Source organism: Rosa rugosa, chromosome 1, assembly GCF_958449725.1.
Source record: "Rosa rugosa chromosome 1, drRosRugo1.1, whole genome shotgun sequence".
Lineage (NCBI taxonomy): Eukaryota > Viridiplantae > Streptophyta > Magnoliopsida > Rosales > Rosaceae > Rosa > Rosa rugosa.
The window spans coordinates 25,704,661-25,727,816 of record NC_084820.1 but is presented as its reverse complement, the minus strand read 5'-3'; the positions used below and the strand labels follow the sequence as shown (position 1 = coordinate 25,727,816).

Below are 23,156 nucleotides of genomic sequence, written 5' to 3'. Positions count from 1 at the left end.
AACCAAATGGCAACAGAGTTGGGAAGAGTCATGGCATGTGGGGCTGGTAGTAGCTGGGCTGAAAACTATCTGGGTTCACAGACGTGGAGAGATGATTTTACCAAGTTTGATTTTGTTCACCTTGTCAGGCAATCAGTCACACTTTCCAGTTTGCATAGTCCTTCTACGGGTGGTAGGATTACAGTGCTAAGATTGTCTCGTCGAGGGGACAGGGAAATATTTCCCATGCATGATCATGTAATCAAATGCTTGGGTGACTATCAGCAGCAACTGGAAACTTTCTGGCATCCCGAAGTTAGTGGTTTGAAGAATATGCTTTTATTGGTAATCAGAAATCTGGAGTACAACATTGAGAATGAGAAGAGAGTTAGATTTGAAGTTTGGAACCAGCTGCGAGATGTCAGGGATGCACATGTAATTGGAGTTGCTAATGCAAATCCATTTAAAGACTGCCTTGGAGATTTTGGCAACGGCATAATGATGGTCTGGATTCTGGGCTTCATTGATATGGTGGCAGCTCACAGGGCATTTAGGAGTCGTATTGTAATACTCAATGCTTTGCATGCTTGATTGTACCCAGCAAGATGATTACTAAAAGGGTTAGCAAATATTTTGCATCAAATAAGACTGTTCTGTATTAGGCTATTACCAAAAAAAAAAAAAAGTGCCCTGTTGCTTGTAAAGTGCTCTAGTAAGGAAAAGGCATGTAATTTCTGTATTCTGTTATTCTCAAAGTTATTGGAATCTGAGATCAACAAATCATTCTCTAAAAACATGAAGCCTTCTTATTGTGAGGTTTAGTTTATTTGGCTAGCAGTGGAACTACAAAAGGATCAAAACTTACCCAAATTTTGAGCACTCCCACCAATTTTGTAGTTTATCAAGGGGAAAATCACATGATTTTGTAATTATGATGTGGGCGTGGTAGTTCTTGATGACGCTCCCACCTATGTTCCCAGCTTATTTGGAGGATCTTATGGAAGAGCTTTGTGTAAAATCTAGGTCTTTTTCTGTTTTCAGGCCTTCACTTATAAGCATTCAACTTTTTCTATTTCTTTTTTCTGTTTAAGGCTCTATGTAACCAGAAAGGAAAAAAAAAATTACTTGTTTTTTTTTAAGCCATATCAATTATATCAAAGAACCAGAATTCGGCAATTCACCAGATCAACAACCCATAATGGATGAACCAGGAAAGTTCAAACAGAAACAGAGTGCAAAGATCTGGTGTTTAAATTCAATAAGAGGGGTTTCAGATTTTATATTGAAGTTGAAGGGCCAGTATTCCAGATTTCCAGTTATCGATCTAGGTATGCCTTCTCTAAGAGAATACAAAAAGATGAAGATTTAATAGAAGACCTAGAGGCTAGAGAATAGAAAGATGGGAGGAAAAAAAAAAAAAGTTATGGGGACACAATGCCAACAAAATGGGAAGTGGAAGACATTGGAAATATGTTACATAATCAAGTGAATCAACCACATGTAACAAATTTTTTTTTTTATCAGAACCAAAAAAAAAAAATTATCTTCACATATTTCTTAAACATAATTTCAAAGTAAAAAAGTAGGATCCGGATGTTAATTCTATTGCATTAACCAAAAATCCAAAAATTCATATATCAGATATCTACCCAGAGAGCTTTTTACAAAAACATTTAAACTATTCTATTATTCTCTTAAAATCCAACATCCGAGGGAAATCCTAACAAGTTCCAGGAAGATCTAGATGATGCCGTGGGGGGGACAAGGACGAGCATTGCGCAAATCTGCAAATAGAAAAGTGTAAGACAGTTAGCCAAAAAAGAAAGAAAGAGAAAAGGTGTAATACAGCCAAGTTATATTCTTTTTCAATAGTTTAGAAGACTTTTTTAATTTACTTTAACTCCATTTGCACACATTTGGCAATTCAAGTAAGCAGCAAGTTCTGATGACATGTCCAAAGTAGGTGTACATTGTAGGTTTTTGATTTTGTGCAGTTTACCCAATAGAAAACACTTCTACATAGCACACACACCCGAACAAATTCCAGGGAAAAAAAAAAAAAAACAGAAGCATTACCAAATCTACTGTCAAGTGGGATCCACTTAGGGGAGCTGTTTGAAGTGACCTCTTCGCTACTACCTGTTTAACATATATTGTTAGAATGTTAGATACCAAGTGTGTGTGTACATATATATAACATATACATACAAAATATAGATACATATATACACACACGTGTATAAATGATGTCAAAACACAAGACAGAAATCAATGTTGTGTCATAAGAAAAGCAAGAATGCTGATTATGAGTATTATAAACATCAGACGGCAGAGGTAATGAGTCAATGAGATATATGATCCCATCAACAGAAAGTTACTATACACTACCTGTCAGCTGTGCATGATGCAAAGACCAGATAGACCAAAATTATTTGGCTGGAGAAGTAATCTTTGAAAATATTATTCTAGGTCAGCTATACATAATGTAAAAATCAAAATGGCTTGCCTGGTGAAGTTTACTTTAAAAACAAAATATTTTGTCAAATCAAAACAGGAAAAAAAAAAAAAAAAAAAAAAAAAAAAAACAGGAAAAAAAAAACAACCATACCAACAAGACCGGCATTTATTTACATCAAAACACTGTGACCACAAATTAATATTTTAAACAAATATCAAAAGCTTACCATCAGAGGGATAACCATCGGTGAAGATTCCAGACAGATCCGGATAATCTGTTTCTGGTTATATTGTCGGACCAAAAAAAAAACACGAATAAGTGACGATGTCAAAACCCAAAAATCAAACTATGACCACGTACATGATATTCAATACCATAACAATAGCAAAAAATGAATCTATAATGAAATATGAGGAGCTGCAATACAAAATGATCTATGCTCCCATCAAAAAATAGTATTACTTACAAGTGTATCAGACTATCAGCTACGGCTCAAGCAGAGATCAAAAATAACAATTAGTCATATTGTTCTATGTAAGTTATCAACGTGACTCCATGCACAGAGCCACAAACCAGTATGTTTTGGAAGGACAATTATCCAGAAAACCCAAATGGATCCAAAATATTTGGCTATCTTAAAAAATTAACTACACTTAATTTCTTCATAGCACAAGCCAAAAAATTCCGGATAATATTCCTCACAAAACCAAAAACAAAAGTCGAAAGCACAACAAAGGGAGCAACAACCTCAAATGAAGAAGCTGCAAATGCCAAGTTTGGATGAAAAGAAGGTAAGAGGAGGCGAAGGGTGAGAGATCCCCCAAGCCAGAGTGGGCGGGGAAGGAGTTACCTAAATGCTTATATTACTTTTCTTCCCATTTATATTTCTTGTTTGAACAGTTAACTAATTCTTTTAATATTTAATGCATTTCAATATTAAGAAGCCAGTAAAAGAGGAGCTGCATATTAGCCACATCAGCATCCATTGGAGACAAGATGGATTCTCTAACGATACCAGGACTGCATTGCAAAGCAGAGGGGGAAGGGGGGATCAGATTGGATATAAAAGTGGTAAACTAACAGGTACTGAACTGAAATTTTCCCTAATATTTGAAGTGTTTAGAGACATTTTTAATTTACTTTAACTCCGTTCACACCCAAGTCAATCAAGCTAACGGCAGGACTAGTTTGTAGGTTTTCATAAGTGTTAGGCAGGGTAGTTATGTGGATATACCCACAAAAATATGGGGTAGTAATGTAGAAGAACACTTCTTTTCCTCGTAAAACACACACCACAAGCAAATTCCAGCTAATTGAAACCAAAGTGAGAACTGAGAAGCACCCGAAGATCGCATGACATCATATATATTGTTAAATACCAAATATATATGACGACAAAAATATCAGGACTATTAGATAGTAGCAGCTGTATCAATGTTATGTCAGAAGAAAAGCAATAATGAATCTCAGATTGATAAAAATGACTGCAGATGCAATGAGATCTATGATCCCAAAAACAGATAGTTACTCTACATGATTTGGCTGAAGAAGCCATACTTAAACACTATAATTATTCCACGTAAGCATACACAATGTGAAAACCAAGAGGACTAGGCTAGTGAAGAAACTGAAAAATATTTTCAAAAACCAACTTCTTGGCACAGCATTGTTTAAAAAAATTAAAATTAAAAATAAATTTATTTTCCTCAACAAATTCTCATATAATATTCCTCACAAACCTCAAAACAAAATCTAAAGCTTACCATTAGGAAAGTCCACCTCCAGATCGCTGGAACATAAAGAAGACTCATCAACTGTTTCATACAACAAATAAAAAGAAAAAGAACATGAATAAGTGTGATGCAGAAACCAAAAAAGAAAATGGATGTACTGTCAGACAAAAATAAAAGGAGAAAGAAAACAGACTAAGTGACAATATCAAAATCAAGAAACCAGTAAAATACAAACACTGAATAGATATATAAGAAGTGAAAAATGAATGGTTGACGAAACATGAGGAGCCGCAAGTAAAGCCTATTGATCCAAAATTTCCTCTAACTACATAATACAAGATATAAAATTTTTGCCTTTCAAAACTTGGTGCCCAAACTAATCGAACACAACTTTACTCGCAAACTCAAAAGCATATATAAATGCATACCTCTGTTGATCTTTGATTCTTTGGGCAAGGTACCTGTTTTTCACTTACATTGTTAAAATCAAATAATCACAACAACAACGTAAACTCAAAAGCATATACAAATGCATACCTGTGTTGATCTTTGATTCTTTTGCCAAGGTACCTGTTTTGCACGTACATTGTTAAAATCAAATAATCACAACAACAACAACAGCAAGTCCTTTGACATGTGCTTCGCAAGTCCCAATGGCTTACTAAAGAAATGAGACTTAGTGATTTATTTGAAAACAAATGGACTCCTCAGCACGCAACAGAAACTACAGATGGATTCTCTAGCAATACCAAGGATAGCAACAAAATGCAAAAAGGATAGGGGGCAGTTTCATTTGATTGGAAATAAAGGTGCAAGACTGTAGAGTAAAAAACCGCAACTCGCCCTAATATCTCAAGTATTTAACGACATTTTTAATCTACAACTCCATTCACACGGTGCACATCATGTACAATTGGACTCACAATTGTCACCTATGCATTCAACATCCAAAGGCAATCAGGCTGACGTTAGTGGTAGTTTGTAGGTTTTTGAAAACGTTAAACCAGAATGATTAGGTGAAAATATTCCACATAACTATTATAAGTACTGCAGAGGCAATGAGATCTATAATCCCATCAACAAATGTTTGCAGTATATAAACTGTCTGCTATGGATCGGGCATGGACCATAGATCAACATGATTTAACTGGAGCAAGTTATATTTCAAAACTACAATTAACTCTTTATTCCAAGTCACCTATACCTAGAAACCAAAAACACCTGGCTTGTGGAGCTTAAAAACCAAATTGAGCACAGAGTATTTCACCTCATTTCAGTAAACAATGACAAAAACAATCACGTTCTTCAAAGCACAGAGCCTGAAGATATTCAAAAACCTTGAACAAAAAAAAAATCAAAAGCTTACCATCTTTAGAATCATCCCGGACAACAATGAAAAATCGAACAGGACACGCAGCACCTGTTGTGGTTATATTGTCAGACAAAATATAAAAGGCAAAAGAACCAAAAATAAATAAATAAATAAATAAAATAATAATAATAATAAGTACTATGACCACTGAATGCTACCGTAAGAAGAGCAAACATGAATGTTCAATGAAACATGAACAGCTAGAATGCAAACAGATCCCATCAAAAAATAGTATACTTAATTAGCTATGCATCATGCACCAGGACTGAAATGACTTGGCTGGAGAAGTTATCTCCATAAGCCATATTAATCGACGTTTGTCCCAGGACTTGCTCTAATTACATAATATAAAATCAACACATTTTTTTCTCCCAAAAAACACACTGCGGAAGCAGATCCAATATAACGTTACTCACAAACTCTAAAACAAAAATAAAGCATACCATCGTGGGGAGGGGAAGTGGCAATCTTTCTTTCTTCAGACTTGGTGCCTGTTTTCCATGACCTACGAGCAGAAGTGTTATTTGGTCCTCCAGCACCACTACCTGTCAATGTGAGTATATGTCAAAACCAGAAACATCACGACTCTGACTACATGACATCAGACAGTAACAGATATATTGATGTTGTGTCATAAGAAAAGCAATAATGAATGTCTGATTACATAAGACTGCAGATGCAATGAGATCCAAAATCCTTGATCTCCTACATTCACTGTCACATAGACCAGAATCACCCGATAGACCAAGATTATTTGGTTGGACAAGTTATCTTAAAACTATGATAACCAATATTCTATTTCTAGCTATACACAATATTGGTCTCTCAGTATTTCGTCTAATTACCAAAAACATCCTCTTTGATTAAAAAAAAACAGAGCCCAATGAAATTGGCAGAAACATTCCTCACAAACGTAAAAAACAAAAAATCCAAAAATCTTACCATGTGAATGCTTTGATCCTCTGGCCTTGCTATCTGGTTCTGGTCTCACCTTGCTTCCTGTTTGTGTTAATATTGTCAGAGTAAAACCAAACTTATAAAAAAAATAAAAATAAAAAAACAGTTCGATGACTACATTACATTCAAATACTAGCATAAAAAGAGCAAAAATCAATGTTTGATGAAACAAACATGAGCAGCTGCATGCAACGCAAATTGACCTATATATGATCATCGCAGCAAGAAATAGTACACTCTACGCAAGAACTAGTATAACTCTACACAAGAAATAGTATACTCTACACACAAGGAAATTGCAGACAATGCTCCACACAAACCCTAAAACAAAAATCAGAAACACACCAGCAAATTCAAAACAGAAATCAAAAATTGAAGACGAAATTGTACTACCTAAACCGCAGAGTAGATGATAAAGCATACCCCCACACTTATCCTTCTTTTTACCGACCGCCGCCGGAGATTTGGGAGCACGATGTCTTCTTCTGCCGAACATCGCTGCGAAATTTAGCATTCTAACACTAATTGTTTCGTTTCGCCTGCTTTTACTCTCTCTCTCTCAGTTTATATAACTAGTGTAGTAGCCGGTTTCTTTATTTTTTATGTCCGATTTGTCCAAAACCTTTCACAGAAACCTTGATAGCTCAGGGACTAAATAGTAATTAGAAATATCCATTTATGCTAAAGAGATTCACCAAAATTTGAATTGCCCAAAAAGCCCTTGCTTAAGTACATGGAGCGATGCAAAAACATCGAAATAAAAACAATAAAGCATCAAAAGCATCTAAAGTGTAGGAAAACAATAAAAGATAACAAGATGCATAGACGCATCTAGAATGAAAGGTAACCATGTGACTTAATGCCGAACGACATCGATGCACTGCATATGTCACGAGAGCAGTGTAAACATAATGGTAACCGTAACTGGTGATATGATCACCTAGGAGAGATGATTCGCTCACCGAGAGTTCGAAAGTAACCGAGGGTGTCAGAAACTCGAAAATTAGCAAACAAACTCCCAAAAACCAGAACAAATACCAGATCAATATGAGCAGCCGTCTCGGATCCAAGATCCGGATTTGAATATGACCCGGATCCAAATCCGGCCCAAATCCAAAATCAAGGCTGACGGGTCAACCTTGACAAACGCCCAAGCCCAACTCAATCGGATCTGGGCACCCTGGCTTCAGCCCGCCGTCCGACCACCCTACCAGATCTGCAACTCCGGAAAACACAAGTCCTGGTTCCGTCCACATGACTCCAAGCGCCACCACCCAGACCACCAGTCTTACAGCCCCATCCGCGGTCGTTCCACCCTTGGAGCCCCAAGCCTGCACGTCCCACTTCTGAGCCAAAACGTCGCGTCACCATCACCCACGGACTGCAACACCGTCGTCTCCTGCCTCGAACTCCCTCTGATCTGATATGGGAACCAGAAACCAGAAAAAAACCTGACAGCTGCACTCCGCCGGAAGGCTGAGGCGTGAACCTTCCCATCTCGAGCCCCTCCCACAGCCCTACTACCAGAAAGTCCAAGAAGGCACGGCCAAGGTTCCAAGACGTCTTCATAGTCCCTGGATCCCAGATCCGGATCCAATCCAACACCTCCGATTTCCAGGTGGAAGGTCGCCGACCATAGGTCCAGATCGACCACAGCCTGGAATCCCAAGTTGTAGAGATCTGAGAGAAAAGGAACACATCGCAATCCGCCGCCGCAGGAGGAGTCGAAAACCATGCCTTTGAAAAGCAAACTAGAAGGATAGAAGAGACGGTTTGCACCGCACTCGAGGTATACAACACCAAATGAGGAGCCGACATTGATCTCCATAGGAGATGGAGAAAATTGCATAAACGTCCACCCATCAGGGCGGCGTTCTCGTCATAAAAATCATCTTAAAAGCCTAAAATAATAATAAAAGTATTTAGTACACAGATGTTCACTTATACAAACGGAAATAGAATATTAGATAACATCAATTATCTTTTTTATTACTAGAAAAAAGATTGCATATATATATCAACGGTTGAGATATGTTAAATTTGCTGTTTCACTTGAACCGCCATTGTATAGAACAATTTTTCTAAAATAAAAGCAAATCTATTTTCTGCTTTCAACAAAAAGTAAAATTAAAAAGTTTAATGAATAAACCCACCATTTTATAGCAGGGTTGTGCTAATTGGACCCAACAAATATCCAAATGTACCCAGCACTTAAATAATTAATTATCCATATTATGCCAAATCTCCTCTAATGTTTAAGCATACCAAACGTACAACATCGTCACCCCACCCTTGAACTTTGACGTTGAGGTCCCCAACCCATGATTTGCAGTTTCCTCCAAAAAAAAAAAAGGTTCAAATTTAAGTCCCAAATTTACTAAAAGGTCTCTAAAGTTATGACTTTACCTCACCTTAAGCTCCTAAATTCTCAAAGTCGGCCCTGCTCTGCTCGTCTTTTCTTAAACCTACCAATTCAGGTTTTAGAGAGAGAAAACAGATTTGAGAACTACTTTCCCCTCACCCTTTTCTCTTGCCCAGATCTTGATCCATCCGGATCTAGATCGACGGCTTCAAAGTTGGGGGCGGGTCTATTGTTAAGGCTTTATCACAGGTTCCTTCCATCTCCATTTTCCAAACTTTTTCAGATCCTTTCTCACCCTTGTGGTCTTGTGGTGATATTTTGTACCCTTTGTGGTGAATTCCTGGCTATGTCCAGATCAGGAGGACCTTGTTCCTCGAATTTTCTTTTCCTTTTTTCACATTGCCAACTGTTCTCATATGTTTCCAGATCTAAGATCACTCGACCTCCTAACATGACATCTCTCTCTACCTTAAACCTCCAAGACGATTCGTATGGCTGCGATTCTAAAGTGCAAGTCACTTACCTCGGCGAGTATGGGTGCTCACGCATGGGTTTTCCACCCCCCATTCTCCATCGTTCTTGTTCTTGTTCTTGTTCTACATGCTGGTTCTCGGTTCCATCTATGCAGCCATGGTTCTTTCTTGAGATGTGTCTCTGTGGTGGAGGGAATGATTTTGTTTTGAGGGATCTTCTCCCCTTGGATGTTGGGTTTCACATGGTCTGTGTTTTGGGATTCAATTAGCATCGGACAATCAGTACAGTACTCAAGGCTTTTCTGCTTCCGGCTGTATTTCAAAGACAACTTGCAGTTGACGGTGCAGGGATTACAATAGCTAGGGTTTCTGTATTGTATTGGGCCTCTGTTCTAGTTTTTAGTTTTTTAAGGTTTAATTTCCTTATACTAGCTCTTTATTTGAGCATAGGTGGAAATTAAGTTTCCTTTTATTATTAGTTCGATTGGGCTTGTCCATCGAACTTTATGTTGTGGTTCTATTTTCAGCCCTTTGGGCTTGCTTTGGGGCAGCTTAAATGATTCTCCATTACCAAAAAAAAAAAAAAAACCTACCAATTCAGTGGCAGAAGCAAAATATGAAAAAAGACCGGTGTGATTCAATTATTCTTCAAATCTACTAAAAAAAAAAACGATATAAAGAAAAATATTTAATTGTGTTGTTAAAGAAAAAACACATTATGTGCCTTCGTCAAAGTGACTGACGGAGAGGGAATCAAGGAATTAGCGATTACCATCAATCAGCAAGGATTACAGATCAATCAGCATTTAATGTCATCATTGTAATTGATATTTCCGTTGTAATTCTCTCCCTATATAAATAGACTATGAAATGAAATGAGTAGACCAATTCCAATTCCATTTTACTTTTACATGTGTGTATATATAGTGGAGAGGGTTCCCCAGACATATATGCATGCTTTTATTTTTGGTACAAGGACTAGGAAAAGGAAATACATGTTTGAACTCTAATATTTAGGGTTAAGGTAAATGTTGATTGACAGGAGGGGGAATGTTTCCAAATTCCAAAAACTAGAACCAATAACAATTCATTCAAAGCATGGTTCAGCCTACTAGCCCGAACAAATTCTCAAGATTAAGGGGGTTCAGAACATCTTTGAAACTAGAAAGATCATGATCGGCTTTGAGATTTTAGGAGTCACTCAATATAAAACAATTTTTTAGCTTTGAGGCCAAAATTTGCTATTCATTGAACTTAACTAGATTCGTGTAAGACAAATGAACTGATTCATACAATGGCAAATCCACAACTTACCGGAACACGTCGGTGCTCTAGTCTTCGATCAGATTGAAGGTTGTGACATTTAAACGTCTTAATCAAGTATTGAATATGTTACACACTTCTAATTAGTAGACTTTGAAATACTACTTCGCGGCCATCATTTCTAGAACTCATAAGATCAATAATCAATATTTTAGCTGTCCGATTTAGCTCATAGCCTCATACAATCAATATCAAGACTAGATGGTCTAATAGACTAATATTATATTGTTAGTGTGAGTCATAGTTCCCTATTAGGAATAGACTAACAAGGGAATATATTGTTGTAACTACTTACCTTGTATATGTTGTACGTGTAGTACAGTAGTACACAATAGTTGTAGTACGATTGTAATCTGTTTATATACACCACAGAATGGGTGTAATTAGATATCAGAAAAATTCATTCTCTCAATCGTGTCTTATTTGACTTGGTATCAGAGCGAAGATCCGAGAGGACTTTGTCTCTTAGTTTCTACTTTTATTTTTCTGAATTATTTCGAAAAACCTCATTGTTAGGGTTATTGTTCTCTTAACGGCGATACTCTCCCGTCGTTATCCCTCTAGCATTGACGTTCGTCTAAGAACGACCAGATCGTCTTCTTCTTGGACTTCGACGTCATCAAATCAACTTCTCCTCTGTTCGGTGACATCATCATCAGATCGACTGCTATTTGCTCTGCTCCGTCGTCGAGCTCCTCAGCCCCAGACTCAAGGCAACGTCATCCAACCAAGCCGCTCCAATCCTAGTCGATTCAGACCCGACCCACGATCGACTGCTATTTGCTCTGCTCCGTCGTCGAGCTCCTCAATCCCAGTCGCTGACATCAGTTCTCGTCCTCCGCCCAGACCAGATCGCCTTCGTTTCACCAGACCCAGCGATTTGAGATTTACTTTGGGCACCCACCCAAAGATCGATTCAATCTCATCCATTTGGTCCCTCTGCAGACCGGACCCGTCGACCTCAGCCTCATTCTCCATCTTCAGGCCATCAATTGCTCTCTGTTAAGAGAACCTAGATCAAGCCTTCAGTTCTCAGGTATAAGTTCCCGACCAGAGATCGAACTCAGTCAGTGAGTCAACTCGCTACAACTCGGTCAGCGAGTCAACTCGGTCAGCAGTCAACCTGCCTAGTTAACTCTAACAGGTTCCAAAAAAAAAAAAAAAAAAAAATTGGAGTCACCTGTTCTTCTTATTTCCGCTGCGTACCTTGAGATTTGTGTGTTTTTTCTCTATTTGTATTATTGCAATGGGTGGTGATGACAGTAAAGGTCAGAGTTCCAAGGTCAATGATGTCCAGAAGGTTGAGGTGTCTGTGCGAAGTTCAGATGGAGGTTCTTTTGGGGATACGGAACTCAATGGTACAAAGGCCAAGTTGCCTACACCTTTCCTTCAGCAGCAGAGTTCACTCCCCCTGCATCAGCCAGGTCCTCTACCAGGCTTCACCAACCGCCTTCGTCCTCAATGCTCTTATTGCAATGACCTTGGACATGTTCGGGAGACTTGTTGGAAGCTGAATGGGTACCCCAAAAAGAAAGGTTATCATCCTAAGGCAAAGGCAGCTGCGGTTCAGTTAATTCAAGAACCCGACTTCTATGGCGTAGCAGGACATGATCATCATACTGCAGGTAGGGCTGCTCCTACGGCCTCTATAGCTGGTTGTGGTAAGATTGGTATGGCTTTAAAGGTTTCTAATTTTGTTGGTTCTGATACATGGATTATTGATTCTGGTGCCTCCGATCATATGACTTATGATAAATCGTATTTTACTGACTTGTCTTCCCCACCAGTGTCCTATGTCACCAATGCCAATGGTGAGGCTTTTCCTGTGTTAGGGTCAGGGTCAGTGCATATTACTCCCACTTTAGAGCTTCATAATGTGTTATATGTACCTGACTTGTCTCATCACTTGATATCTGTTCCACAGTTGAATACTGAGTCTAAATGCTCCGTAACCTTTTATCCTATGTATGTGATTTTTCAGGATCTTCTCACCAGGGAGATAGTCGGTCGGGGGTATCTGAGGGGCCCTAAACGGCGATGCCACAACCAAATTTCACTTATCTTATCAGAATTCGAAGTCAAAGCGACTTGGGACTGTGCTCCTGGTTTCTCTCCTGCGTATGTCTGATCCAGATGGAACAACCATGCCTACTCTGTTTATTGGTGTGAATGAGTCTGTTTTACGTTGTGAAACATGTGTTTTGGCCAAGAGTCATCGTGCTACTTATTCTCCTAGAGTGTCTAATAAAAGTGTTATTCCTTTTGAGTTGATTCATTCTGATGTTTGGGGACCTTCTAGAGAGCCCACTGTATCGGGTATGAGATATTTTGTGTTGTTTATTGATGATTGTACGAGATTGTCATGGGTTGCCCTTCTTAAAACCAAAGATGAAGTCTTTCCAGCTTTCCAAACTTTTCGTACTCTTGTTCAAACACAGTACCATAGCACCATTAAAGTCCTTCGTTCTGACAATGGAGGGGAATATGTTAATCATGTTTTCCAAGAGTTTTTTAACACCCATGGGATTGTTCACCAAACCACATGTCCACAAACACCTGAACAAAATGGAGTGTCTGAAAGGAAAAACCGTCATTTACTTGATATGGCTCGTGCCCTTCTCTTTAGTGCCCATATGCCTAAGTATCTTTGGGGCGATGTTGTATATGCTTCCTCCCATCTTATCAATCGTCTTCCCTCTAGTGTCCTTCAGGGAAAAATTCCATTTGAGGTTCTTGCATCTCATGTCTCCTTACCTTCATTTCATAATCTTCCAACTCGTGTCTTTGGTTGTGTTGCTTTTGTCCATGTTCCTAAGAACCAGAGGTCTAAATTGGATGCCCGGGCACTTAAGTGTGTGTTGGCTACGGAGGGTATCAGAAAGGGTACAAGTACTTTCATCCACCTACCAGGAAGTACTATGTCACTATGGATGTTACTTTCTTTGAGGACATGAGTTATTTTTCCTCTTCAGATACAGCTCTTCAGGGGGAGAATTCATTTTTTGAAGAGCTGTATCATGGAGAGGGGGAGGAATCAGAAGGAGGAGAAGAAGCAGGTGGTATTTTGACGGATCCAGTTGAGACCATTAGCTCGCCGCCTCCAGAAGCAGAAGCTCCAAACATCCAAGCACCAGTTTCTATGGCCGAAAATGATGTTGAAAATACAACTCCAAACATCCAAGCACCAGTCTCTATGGCCGAAAATGATGTTGAAGACACAACTGTCCCTCCTACCATTGCTTCTACCCCTGACCCACAGCTTCCTGGTACTGAAGATCACTCATTTGAGGTATGTCCACCCACTAGTACTAGTAGTAATGAGTCTAATGTTGGGCAATATGTGTTACCAAATAGGACCACTCGGGGTCAATCAGCCAAAAGATATGAACCTACTCTTACTGCCAAATCAAAATACCCAGTAGCCAATTATATGTCCACTAGGAGGTTGTCTAAGTCATATGAATCTTTTGTGAATCAAATATCTGCTGTATCAGTACCTAACAAAGTGCAGGATGCATTGGGGGATCCAAAGTGGAGGAAGGCAATGGAGGAAGAGATGGAGGCGTTGCAGAAGAGCAATACTTGGCAACTTGTGCCTCCACCACAAGGCAAGAAGGCTGTAGGTTGTCGTTGGGTGTTTACCGTGAAGCATAATGCAGATGGATCAGTGAGTCAGTACAAAGCACGCCTTGTAGCAAAGGGGTTTACTCAGACTTATGGTATAGACTACGATGAAACGTTTGCTCCTGTTGCCAAGATGAACACTATTCGGGTTCTGCTCTCATTTGCTGCTAGTTTAAACTGGCCACTCCGACAGTTTGATGTCAAGAATGCATTTCTTCATGGAGAGTTAGCCGAGGAAGTGTACATGAGCCTTCCACTTGGGTATGTAGTTGCTTCTCCTGGTGATTTTGTATGCAGATTGAGAAAATCTCTGTATGGTCTTAAACAGTCACCTCGTGCTTGGTTTGGAAGATTTTCACAGTTCATGCGGAAGGTTGGTTACAGACAGAGCAACTCAGACCATACCTTGTTCCTTAAGCATCAACAAGGGAAGGTAACAGCTCTAATTATTTATGTGGATGATATGGTAATCACTGGCAATGATACTGTTGAGATAGATAGACTGCAGAGACAGCTAGCCTCTGAGTTTAAGATGAAGGACTTGGGTGAACTTAAGTACTTCTTAGGAATTGAGGTAGCCAGGGGGAGAGAAGGAATCTATCTGTGCCAGAGGAAGTACGTTCTTGACTTGCTGACAGAGACAGGTTTGTTAGATTGCAGACCTGTTGATACTCCTATTGAGCAGAACCATTGTTTAGCTGAGTATCCAGATCATGTACCTACTGATCGAGCTCGCTATCAGAGGTTGGTTGGGCGCTTGATTTACTTGGCTCATACTAGACCAGATGTTGCATATGCAGTGAGTGTGGTGAGTCAGTTCATGCATAACCCGAGTGAGAGTCACATGGATGCTGTTATGCGAATTTTGAAGTACTTAAAGTCAGCTCCAGGAAGGGGAGTACTGTTTTCTAAACACAACAACATTCTTGAGGTTTGTGGCTTCACAGATGCAGATTGGGCTGGAAACATTACAGACAGGAGGTCAACATCGGGTTACTTTACCTTTGTGGGAGGTAATTTGGTTACATGGAAGAGTAAGAAACAGAAAGTTGTGGCACGATCTAGTGCTGAGGCTGAGTATAGGGGTATGGCTCACGGAGTGTGTGAATTGCTGTCACTGAGAAATTTGTTACGAGATTTGGGTTTCAAACTCAAGAGTACCATGCAGTTGTATTGTGACAACAAGGCAGCCATTGACATATCACAGAATCCAGTACAGTATGATCGTACTAAGCATGTGGAGGTTGATCGTCACTTTATAAAGGAGAAGCTAGATGCCAAAATTATTAGTTTTTCTTTTGTTCCAACTGAAGAGCAACTTGCAGATGTACTTACCAAAGGAGTTTCCAGGAAGGCGTTTTATGACTCACTAAGCAAGTTGGGCATGGTTGATGTATATGCGCCAACTTGAGGGGGAGTGTTAGTGTGAGTCATAGTTCCCTATTAGGAATAGACTAACAAGGGAATATATTGTTGTAACTACTTACCTTGTATATGTTGTGTAGTACAGTAGTACACAATAGTTGTAGTACGATTGTAATCTATTTATATACACCACAGAATGGGTGTAATTAGATATCAGAAAAATTCATTCTCTCAATCGTGTCTTATTTGACTTATATCTCCCTAAACTCGGAAATTTTTATAAACTTCTATCAAACGTCTCTGTACGTCATTTCTTTATCTCTTAAACTGAGAAATTAATTAATATCGATCATCTCTAATGGCCAACACAACCAAGCCACCCTTTTTCGTATCTCCTTGAACTTGAAGCAACTTAGCTAGCTAGTTATCAAACTCAACTCAATTAGCACCTGTGGAATGAATTGATTCACAAACAAGTCAACTGGTCAAAACATGTACTATACTCTGATCTGAGTATTATATACAAGACTCCTGTATTACTTATAAAGTAATTTCTTAGACAGCAAGTAATCAAATGAGGGGCGCATAGAAATCTCTTTGTACTAATTTGGGTACTGGCAGACTCCAGTGATTAATTCAGTGAATAATGTAAGAAATATATAATAACACAAAACGAGTAGAGTGGCCTCCAAACCAGGGAGTTCATGTCCGACGCAGCTGCTATCTTTATATGCTTTCCATGTATATGTCAAAACATGATGCAGTAACTTAATCATCCCGACATGAAGATCAATTCACAATTACACAAACACATACCAAAAGCATAAACATATGAACAAGAGACCATGTTTACATCCATTTTCGCAGATGATCGATGATCACAGCAACCTTACTAAAGAAGAGTCTTCTACCTTCTACTACTGTTTAACCTCACTCTATGGAAAATGAACTGTTTGTTACTCGTAGTAGAGGCAGGGACTTCTCCTGCTAATATATAGGCATAAATCCAAAGAGTCCTCTTTCCATAAAAGAGTCCAGGTTATCTGCCTAAGCTTATCGATTATGAGACTTAAGTGTATCACATTAACTTGATGTTAACCAGGTAGAGTTAACTTGAACTTCTAACTCCTATTAAGAGATATACATTCTCAATAGGTAACTAGATAGAGTTAAAGCATTATGTTTCTTGTTATTTATCTCAAACCAAAAGGCCCGCTCACCTAAGGGACAGTTTTTAAGGGACTGTGAGGGACAAGTGAATCTGACGGCTGAAAATAAATGCACAGTTTTAAGTTATTATAATTTCTGGTTTTATATTTAATACATGTGGTTAAGATTCACTTGTCTCTCACAGTCCCTTAAAACTGTCCCTTAGGTGAGCAAATCTGTTTAGAATATATCCCCAATAAAGTGAAGAAATATCTGTAAAATATGATTAAAAAAATAAATACAGATATTTCTTCACTTTATTGGGGATATATCCTAAAATTCTTCACTTTATTGAGGATATATCCTAAAATTCTTCGCTTTATCGGAGATATATCACAAATATCGTAGACCAGCGAGCGACTTTTTAACCACCTAGAGTATTTTTTTTGTTTTTATAAACCTATTATAACTTGTGGTGTATAGGTTGAAGACAAAATTATAAAATAATAATAATAAGCGAAGAAACAGAAAAAAAAAAAAAAAAAAAAAGGAAACATATTTTTTTTTATATAATTTGGAGCTCAAAATTACCATTTTGCCCCCTAAAAGGGGCCCGCATAACAGATTTAACGTCCAATTTGGACGGAGGTCCAAAAATTGGACACGGCTGATGAATTTGGAGAGTATAAGGGTGTTACTGATTAAATTGAAACTAGAGGGACTAACATGATGACGACCCCTAACCTCAGGGGGGTAAACTGAAATTAGTCCTAATATTTTTAACAGTGCTGTCAGTACATAAAACAACTGCAGAACATGTTTTGATCCACAGCAGCTTCTAAAAGCAACCTCTGGGCTGCTTCTAAAATCTGCTGCCAGTGACCTATAACTTTCAATTAAAGCTGTTTTTTATTTATTTACCAAACACAATAAAACCTAAAATTTTGAACAAAAGCTGATTTTTTTAAAAGCGAAGCAATCCCAAACGGGGCCTAAACCTAGCATGCATGTATATGTATACATAAACCAGCTTATAAATATTAAATACCAGAAGCCTATTGCTAGCTAGCATCTTCATCAACTCTTTCCACCAACATCAATTCTACTTCATTTTGTAATTTAATCCCTCCTAGCTTGGCCTTTATTATTGACATTTCCTCTCACTCCCTCATATTAAGCAAAATGACTCAGCTTACAAGGTGTTTTGCCACAGTTGTATTCCTATTTCTTACACTGATACAACAGTCGTCTGCTGCTGACGACACTACAATAACTTCTTGTTGGAGCTAATCGAAATAATGGTGTAACGGACTCCACCCAAGCTTTTCTTGATGCTTGGGCTGCTGCCTGTGGAGCCTCCGCGGATTCTTCTGAGATATATGTACCCAAGGGGAGGTATTTGCTTGGCGCTATGGCCTTTAAAGGTGACTGCAAAAGCTCACATGTCACTTTCAGGATTGATGGAACACTCGTGGCTTCTCCTGATTACCGAGCACTAGGCCAAGCAAACAACTAGTTTAGCTTAATTTGAAGGAGTTACTGGGGTAAACATTGTCAGAGGGGCGCTTGATGCTAAGGGTTCCAACTTCTGGGCTTGCAAATTACGTACTGAAACCACCAGTTGTCCTAATGGAGCCACGGTTAGTATCTATTGTATTTCAAGTAGTTCATCGTATCTCTACTAACTTTTTAATGATGATATTTAAGCTAACTAAATTTACTTTTTAATGGTGTTTCCAAACATTGGCAGGGAAACTAGTGGGAAATTTACTTTTCCATGCTCATGGGAAAGACCAAGGAACCAATTTCCTTTCCGGCAACCAAACGAGACAAGTTAACATAACCAAAATGTATGGAGTACAGCTCACTTTGCAAATGAGATAAGTACAATAAATATTTGACTCCCCTTAAAATAAAGCAAACAGACCCCAAGACTTAAGATAGTAACATTGATTTGGAGTACAAAGCACATGGTAAGTAAGTTTAAATAGAAGGATTGTTCATTCTAAATATGTAGAATCTGGGTGGCTTGTGATTCTGGTGGGGTGCTTGGCGAGGCCAAGCAGTGGTCGTTGTATGCTGGGTCGGGCCGGCGCGGCTTGGTTGAGCCTGGTCAGCGCAACAAGTTACAGCGAACAGGTGGTGGGAGCAGACGGCGCTGCACGGGCGCATGTAGGAGATGAAGTTTGGGCCTGCTTCAAACCCTGCTGGGCCTTGTAGTTTTGGGCTTCTCCTTTTTGGGCTAACCTTTTGGGCCTTTAATTGGGCTAGGGTTTTGGCCTTTGGCCCAACTCTCAATTACAATAATTTCCTTGTATTAGGAACCTAGATCTCTAGCGCCTCCGGCGTAGTGTCAAAAGAGGATCCCTGCTATCTCTACGTATTTGAATGTATAATAAGTATGTCTATTTCTATGTACCACTGTGGGTACTACCACTATCTTCTTGCCTGTCTAAGTGTTTATGTTCTTAAATTACAGCTAAAGGGTATGTAATGGCCTATTCTAGCTTGTGATGAATATGCTATTTCCACCCAGGGGCTTGATTCAAAATTAATTTAAAAAAAAAATTCAAACATGAGCGCTCAAATTATTAAATGTACTAAAGGTTTCAAATGTGGATTTGTGTCACCTCCCTGAATTCTCTGAGCAGCCCATCTTAAAGCCATCAATTCCGTGGCGGCTGCAAAATTTGAGAATCACGGGTGAGATTCCTTTAATCATCAAAAAAAAAAAAAAAAAAAAAAAAAGAAACTTTAATTTCTAGAAAATTGGAGCAGTATCTATTGCATGTTGAAGTTATTATATTGCAGTCTCTGGAACTGCATAAAATTAAACGTCTCCGCCTTTGTTAATTGTAGACCACAACATGCAGTTTTTATCTCTTAAAACCATTGCAGCATGATCACTCCTAAATTTCTATTCAAACAGGATTTCTTAATTATTTCTAGTCAAACAGGATTTCTTAATTATCTTTTCGACCCAGAAATTAATTGATAATATCATCTTAATTTAATGACCATCACCAACAAACCAGGCAACCCTTTTGGTATGTTCTTGAACTTGAAGCAACCAAGTGATCAAACTCAACTTGCATGATTCCTGTGGGATGAATTGATTCACACCCAAGTCAACGGCTCAAAACTTGAATTATCTATTTAACTATAAATATATGATTAATCAGTATAATATATAAGATTCTATAAGTCATTTCTTAAACAACAAGCAATCAAATGATGGGCGCGCACAAATCTCTTTGTACGAATTTGGGTACGGAGATCTCCCTGGACTAGTGTTTCACATATAATACCACAGAAAATTAAAGAGAAGTGTACATCAAATTATTAGTCTATTTCCGGCGCAGCCGCGTTCTTAGCATGTCTTAAAACCCACAATACCATATTTCACATATAATGTATAAGAATATGTCCCTTGCAGATGTATCAAACCTAGCATGCATGTATATGTACAGATAAACCTGCATATAAATACCCAAAAGCCAATAGCTAGCTTCTTCAACTCCTTCCACCAACATCAATATATTCTACTTGCTTCTCTTATTTAATCTCTCCAAAGTGTTTACTAACTCTTCCTCGATCTTACCTTAGAGTCTTAGGCATAAAAGAATCAAATCAAGGGAAATGACTAAGCTTACAAGTTATTTTGCCACAGTTTTATTCATTTTTATACATATTCTATGCCAATCATCTGCTTCTGGTGATGGGACGACTACAAGTACTTATAATGTTTTGGAGTTTGGAGCTAAGAGCAACGGTGTAACCGATTCAACCCAAGCTTTTCTCAATGCTTGGTTAGTAGCCTGTGGTTCCTCCGCAGATTCCACCGAGATATATGTACCAAAGGGGAGGTATTTGCTCGGCGCTATGGCCTTTAAAGGCGACTGCAAAAGCTCACACATCACTTTTTGGATTGATGGAACACTCGTGTGGCTTCACCTGATTACCGAGTACTAGGCCAAGCTAACAACTGGCATGGTTCAGCTTTGAAGGAGTTAGCGGGATAACCATTGTCGGAGGAGCACTTGATGCCAAAGGTTGCGCCTTATGGGCTTGCAAATTAAGTACCAAAACCACCAGTTGTCCTGATGGAGCCACGGTTAGTATCTATACTTCAATTAATTCATCGTATATCTTCTAATTATTTTAGTGTTTATATTGAAGCTAATTGAATTACTGCACATATAATTGCAGACTTTGAGTTTTACAAACTCCAAGGACATTAGAGTTGAAGGACTAATGTCACTGAACAGCCCAATGTTTCACATTGTGATAAACGGCTGCCAAGATGTACTGATTCAAGGCGTCAAAGTTATTGCCGCTGGAAATAGCCCAAACACTGATGGTATGTCCAGTTTTCCAGAACTGTTGCAATCTTCGACACCTCCATCAAAACTGGGGACGATTGCGTCTCTATTGGCCCCGGCACCAAGGACTTGTGGATGGAACGCATATCATGCGGACCTGGGCATGGCATTAGGTAAGTAAAAGTCCGTATGTGTATACATGTAATTAAACACTATGTTCATATTCATTGAAGTTATTTTTCTTAAAGCAGTGTTATTCGGATTTTCAGTCGATCTACTCTGTGTGAAAATACGAAGGCATTGTATTTTAATTGTTGAATGACTTTTTGAGAGTGAATATAATGGTAGCTCCTGATTAAGACCCTTACGGTTAATGTTGGCTAATTTGTTATGCGTCTGTGTCTGTGTCTCTGGTGAATGCAGCATAGGGAGCCTGGCCAAAGACTTGGAAGAGGAAGGTGTCCAAAATGTAACACTCAAAAATGCGATTTTCAAGGGTACCACAAATGGTCTCAGGATAAAGTCGTGGGCAAGACCCAGCACGGGGTTTGTGCAAGATGTCCGATTCCTTGATGTTGAAATGATTAAAGTCCAAAACCCCATTGTAATTGACCAGAATTACTGTCCACCCAACCTCAACTGTCCTGGTCAGGTAAGAAGTTAACTAACTTGATTATGCTCCAATCTGTAACTTTGCTAAAAGTGTTGAATATAAGAACTAAAGCACTTTGCCATCTTATATCGATAGGTATCAGGTGTCAAATTTAGCGACGTGTTGTACCAGAACATTCGAGGGACGTCAGCAACAGCCAAGGGCGTAGCTAGCCTAGGGCGAGAAGGGTCAATTGACCCTTCTCAATTAAAAAAAAATCCTTAATTAGTGTTAATGATCTATGTACCTTTTAATGAAATGAAATAAAATTGACCCCTTCTCAATTTTTGAAAAATCCTTAACTAGTCTCAATTTTCAAAATTCAATACAAATTTATCTTAATTAGTTTTAATTATCATTGAACTTTAATGGAATGTAATAATATTTTACACTATATATATCTAATTAATACGAATCTTTTCAAGGTTTTCTTACCCTATTGATCGATATATGCCCATATGCGCATATTTACGATTCTTTGTTAATATGCTAAATTGAAGTAACACATAATTTTTTCTATACTTTGATCCCAAAATTTATTCAACATGATTTAAGGATCTTTCAATTTCAGCATTAGTATAAGAAATATTACACCTAAATTTTCTTAATTATACTAATATTATTATTTTTTTGGGCAAAAGATTGTATTATTTTTAGAAGACGACTGGAAATGAGTATATTTGTTAGTTAATAAAGTTTGACCCTCCTAAGTGATATTTTTGGCTACGCCACTGGCAACAGCAGTCGCAATAAAATTTGATTGTAATTTGTAGTGCAGCAAATCCATGCAGTGGATTAAAACTCGAAAACGTGAATTTGACTTGCCGGAACCGGAAGCAAGTAGTTCAATCATATTGTACCAATGTAAATGGAAAGAGTGTTGGCACTGTGCAACCAAGCAGTTGTTTATAAAGTTCGGAAGGGAATTAGACATGGAGTAGATAGGATCGAAGTGTACATATATATGCAGATGCATATTGCAACATACTGGAGGGGGTTTCTTCAAGTCTGTATGTCTGTAGGTTATGCAGAATTGATTATTTCGACAGATAACGTATACATTATATCATTCTTTGTATACAAATAATAATAAAGTTAACGGTAATCTATTGTATGTCTCGGACCAGTGTGGAAATTAATTATAGCCTTTAATTAGCATTTGCTTTAATTAGCAATGAGAGCTAGCAGATATGATATTTTCTGGTGGATGGCTTTAGAAAGTTGTTTTTGTAATCTGAAATTTGGCTAGAACCCACAGGTCTTCATGGTCCTGAGTTCAAAGAACATTTGGCAAACTCGGATTGGGAAATTCCAGCTGTGTTTGAGGGAACGTTGAGAGTCAATGGTTCTGGTAATATGAATATTACTCTTCATCAAGCTTATTAAG

The 23,156-nt window shown here is 38.4% G+C and overlaps 1 protein-coding gene and 1 pseudogene across 2 annotated transcripts; one reads left to right on the top strand and one right to left on the bottom strand.

Annotated features, from left to right (window-relative positions):
• Positions 1–1,607: 1,607 nt before the first annotated feature.
• On the bottom strand, positions 1,608–7,074 carry LOC133718711 (uncharacterized). 2 transcript variants are annotated; one of them, XM_062145608.1, is made up of 10 exons: positions 6,893–7,074; positions 6,485–6,541; positions 5,986–6,087; positions 5,537–5,590; positions 4,708–4,740; positions 4,599–4,631; positions 4,201–4,251; positions 2,664–2,717; positions 2,056–2,118; positions 1,608–1,763 (listed from the first exon to the last, which is right to left on the bottom strand). In XM_062145608.1, exons 1-10 carry the CDS (start codon positions 7,011–7,013, stop codon positions 1,720–1,722), a joined length of 612 nt encoding a protein of 203 aa, XP_062001592.1. In that variant the 5' UTR covers positions 7,014–7,074; the 3' UTR covers positions 1,608–1,719. The 2 variants fall into 2 exon arrangements, with proteins under 2 accessions (XP_062001592.1, XP_062001659.1); XM_062145675.1 differs by having other exon boundaries at positions 6,923–7,073.
• A 4,829-nt stretch (positions 7,075–11,903) lies between these two features.
• Positions 11,904–22,753, top strand: LOC133725157 (polygalacturonase-like; annotated as a pseudogene).
• The last annotated feature ends 403 nt before the right edge of the window (positions 22,754–23,156 follow it).

Bases quoted from the DNA above. Each gene is read 5' to 3' on its own strand.
- LOC133718711 (XM_062145608.1), bottom strand. From the start codon at position 7,013: ATGCTAAATTTCGCAGCGATGTTCGGCAGAAGAAGACATCGTGCTCCC. The intron at 4,252-4,598 runs GTATGCATTTAT...TGTATGAAACAG, and splicing joins AGAATCAAAGATCAACAGAG to TTGATGAGTCTTCTTTATGT. The intron at 1,764-2,055 runs GTAATGCTTCTG...TTCTATTTGCAG, and splicing joins CCCACTTGACAGTAGATTTG to ATTTGCGCAATGCTCGTCCT.